The 3,776-nt window shown below is 42.5% G+C and overlaps 1 protein-coding gene across 1 annotated transcript in view; it reads left to right on the plus strand.

Annotated features, from left to right (window-relative positions):
* The window catches only part of LRGUK (leucine rich repeats and guanylate kinase domain containing), a 102,007-nt gene extending 99,000 nt beyond the window's left edge, over positions 1-3,007 (plus strand). Inside the window, exon 20 of the mRNA XM_021692972.1 lies at positions 2,877-3,007. Within this exon, the coding sequence (XP_021548647.1) occupies positions 2,877-3,007 (131 nt within the window). The remainder of the gene's footprint in view (positions 1-2,876) is intronic.
* The last annotated feature ends 769 nt before the right edge of the window (positions 3,008-3,776 follow it).

Below are 3,776 nucleotides of genomic sequence, written 5' to 3' on the forward strand. Positions count from 1 at the left end.
TTTATATTATTGTATATATACATGTATATTATAATGTAATATATGGTATTATCTAGAACCAACAAGATGGGGTGTGGTGTAAGAAAGAAGTCAGGTGCTAGATACCTACTCGGTATTATAAATTTGTATACACATAAGCAGAAGATGGTGGTAGTTTTCTGCAGGGATGGTTTCTAGAGATTTATTTTGTTCCTTTGAATGAGCCATGTTTTCCTGTATCTTTATGTGCCATGTGATGTTTTGACATCACATTTGAAAAAGCAGCCACCTCTCCAAGTGTGCAGGCCGCCCCGGGTCTTGTCCTGAGCCCAGGGTCAGTCTAGTGTGAAGGCTTAAGGTCTCTGCAGTTCTTTTCTGGGCATGTACTTTTCCTGGACCTATGCGTATGCTTTTTTCCAATTCCCCAGCATACACAGCCACTTTTTAAAGTCTTCACTTCCCTAACAGTCTTACCCTAGCTTCTTCTTGGGACCTTATGAAGATGTTCTTTTGTCCTCTTCAATTAGTAATGTCTTGCCCCAGGCGTTCGTAGTTCTGGGTCTTCACTAGCCTTACCCGCTTCTTCCTGCAGCTTCAGCTGTGTGGGATCCCAGCCATGTCACTCGTGGCCCTCTGAAACCTGAGTTAGGGGACACAGAGACCCATCAGGCAGCCCCCAGGCAGGTTAGCACAGTGCTCTACTCTCTCTGGTTGGCAAAAAAACCTGAAATTTCCTCCTGTTTTTAAAATGTGGCTTTTTCTTGATTGGGCATTGGCTTGGTTGCTAGGGCTCTTTCACTGAGCTCCTACAAGGTTGTTTCAGTTAGTCTCACTGTTCAGTGTTTGCACAGGGGAGCGAGGGCCTGGAGCTTCCCAGTCTGCCGTCTTGCCGGTGTCTCTCAGGGGTGGTTTGCTTAGCAATAGGTCACACGACTGGCTTCGGGTCAGTTAAGCTCACCTGTCTTTTGCACATGAACTGCCAAACCAGATTTCCGTCATCTAACACATAGGCGCTTGATTTTCTTCTTATGTGAGGGCAGCTTTTATTTTCTTCTTTTTATTATTTTGGTTTCAGCCCCACATTCTAGTTTAATTCGATCATTTGGGTGTTGGTTCATCCTCCATATTTACAGTTTTATAAGTTTCTGTAAAACCAGCAAGCATGCTACCTATGCCTTTGTCCTAGTCCCTGCCAACAATAGGATCCAGGACTTGGCTGAGAGTAGTGTCCTGTGACAAGTCTTCGGGGACTCAGTTCCAGGGAGAGCCTACTTGCCATGTGATTTCTACTCATATCTCTCTAGTGTCCTTATGTGAGAAACTTTGATACGTGCCTTGCAGAAATCAAGACAAGACTATTTCAGTGGTGCATTCTAACTCAGAGGTCAGCATTTTCTGTAAAGGGCTAGAGCCTTCTGCAGTGACTCAACCCTCCCATTGTGGTGTGAGAGCAGCCATAGACAATATGTAAATTAGCTGTCATAGCCTGGGTTCCAATAACTTCATTTACTGAAACACACTGCAGACCAGACTTGGCCTATGGGCTATACATTTGTTGACCCCTGCCCAAATAAAAGGGAAATTAAGTTAATTTGAAATAATTAATTTGACATAATTTGCAAACTCTTTCCAACACTTATCACCCGCTATGGTGTTTTATAAATGCGCAAACCACTTCTTTCACAAACTTGAATTTGCTAAGGTTTGAGGTCAAGTGCACTAGTTTGTAAATCTTTGTTCCCATGTTTCCTTTGTTCTGCATGTTCCAAGCAGTGTCCTTTGTCTCCTGTACTTTTCTTGCTGTCAGTGAGCTCTCCAAGACCAAACTCTGAAAGCACTTCTGTAGTTTACTCCAGCACCCTGGGATTCAACTTACCTGGGTGTGGAAACTTGAACTGATTTAGAAAGGAGGCCTACTCTTCCACTGTCTTCTTTCTTCTTCAGGGCCTTCCTTCTTTTAAGATGTTTTTGTTACCCTTTCCAGTTTGAAAAACATCTCCATGGTAGAGGGGAAAAAAAGAAGCACCAGCAGCAGCAAACAAGGAGGAGCTCTTCATTTTCTTCTCTTTTTCTTTTTTTTTTTTTTTTTGTCCTCTGTTAACATAGTATCATCTCATGGAATGTGCCCTTTTTGCTCTGATTATACCTTTAAAAGGCCCATTTCCCTTCATGATTCAGATTGCTTCTGTTTGCCTGATAGATGGAGTCTTCCTAATCTTATGGTATGGGTCACTCCATTTTTTCTCATTCTCTGTAGAATCCTCTGCCTCACTTCCTCAATCCCTGCTACACTCCTTCTCCCCAGGGAGAATTCGGCTTCCTCTGTGGCCACTCTGTGCTCTACCTTCAGTCTCTATCTTTCAAACTCTTCTTGCTGCCCATAGTCCCCAGTGGAACTTTATGGTACATCCTTGGTGTCTTCATCCTTGGTGAACAAACCAACCTTAGAGCACAGTGGATGAGGCTTTTCTAGGAGGGACTTTAGGATATATATGGGTGCATGTCTGTGTGTGTGTGTGTGTGTGCGCACACACGCGTGCACTAAGCCAGGTTAGGTATGATTGTAAAAGAATATGGTCCCAGGCATCATTACAGAAGGTATGAGCGGGATAGAAAAGTAACATGGGATTACTTGGGGTTCCAGCCTTCTGATCATTGGGCAAGTCTACACAGCCTAAGGCTCATCCAACCCTGCACATGATGTGTTTTGAAACTCATCCCCTATTTTTCTTGTTTGGATGTCTTTTGTTCCCTTTAGTTTGTTATGAATTAATTCTAAACAATATTCTGGTGCTTACAACATTGCAATGTTTATTTTCTCTGTAAACAAATAAATCTCTTGTGTACAGGAGGTTAACTCTATGTACTGTCTTTTTTTTTTTCTTAATGTCTTACAGAGCTATGTAAACAGCCACTTCCATGTGACAAAGGGTCTGTCCAACACAGAAGACACACGGTCTCAGTCATCAGCCACCCAGGTTTCAACACCAAACTCATCCTCCCTCCAATCCCTCAGGGCCGCAAGTAGACCAGTAGCTGACATTTGGTCTTAACACACAAAACTTCTTCTGATCAATGTCCAATCCCTTTGTCTTACCTGGCCATGGATCCTGTTTCCCACTCAACCAACTACCTACAAAAGAAATGTTCTACATGCCTTTAATTCTCTCAATCAATTTTTTTTGTGATTCCAAATAGTGTCTTTTTAAAATGTAAATTATTCTTAGCTTTTAGAAATGTAATTTCAGTTTTTCTCATAGCTCTTAATGATTTTTCCAACTGCTTCCTGCTCTGAAATATCAGACGGCAAACTCTCCCAAGATCTCTGCATTGCTGTGTGGGTAGTGATTTTTGGATATATCCAACTGGGATTCTGCTTTTGAAATTTCAGTGTGTCCATTTATAACATTAGTGTATACCCTGGGGTACTGAAATATTTTGTTCTTCTGATTATGAAAGGATTGTAGAGTTCTGTTTAACTCGTGACCAACAGGATCTCGACTGCATCTCTCAAAAGGAATTAATTAATGTATTTTTTCATGGTTCTTGAGTTCCTCTAGCAATATGAAGGAATAAGAATTATCAGAGGGCTGGGGCGCCTGGGTGGCTCAGTTGGTTAAGCGACTGCCTTCGGCTCAGGTCATGATCCTGGAGTCCCGGGATCGAGTCCCGCGTCGGGCTCCCTGCTCGGCGGGGAGCCTGCTTCTCTCTCTGACCCTCCCCCCTCTCATGTACTCTCTCTCGTTCTCGCTCTCTCAAATAAATAGATAAAATCTTTAAAAAAAAAAAAAAAAAAA

Source organism: Neomonachus schauinslandi, chromosome 12, assembly GCF_002201575.2.
Source record: "Neomonachus schauinslandi chromosome 12, ASM220157v2, whole genome shotgun sequence".
Classification (NCBI taxonomy): Eukaryota; Metazoa; Chordata; class Mammalia; order Carnivora; family Phocidae; genus Neomonachus; species Neomonachus schauinslandi.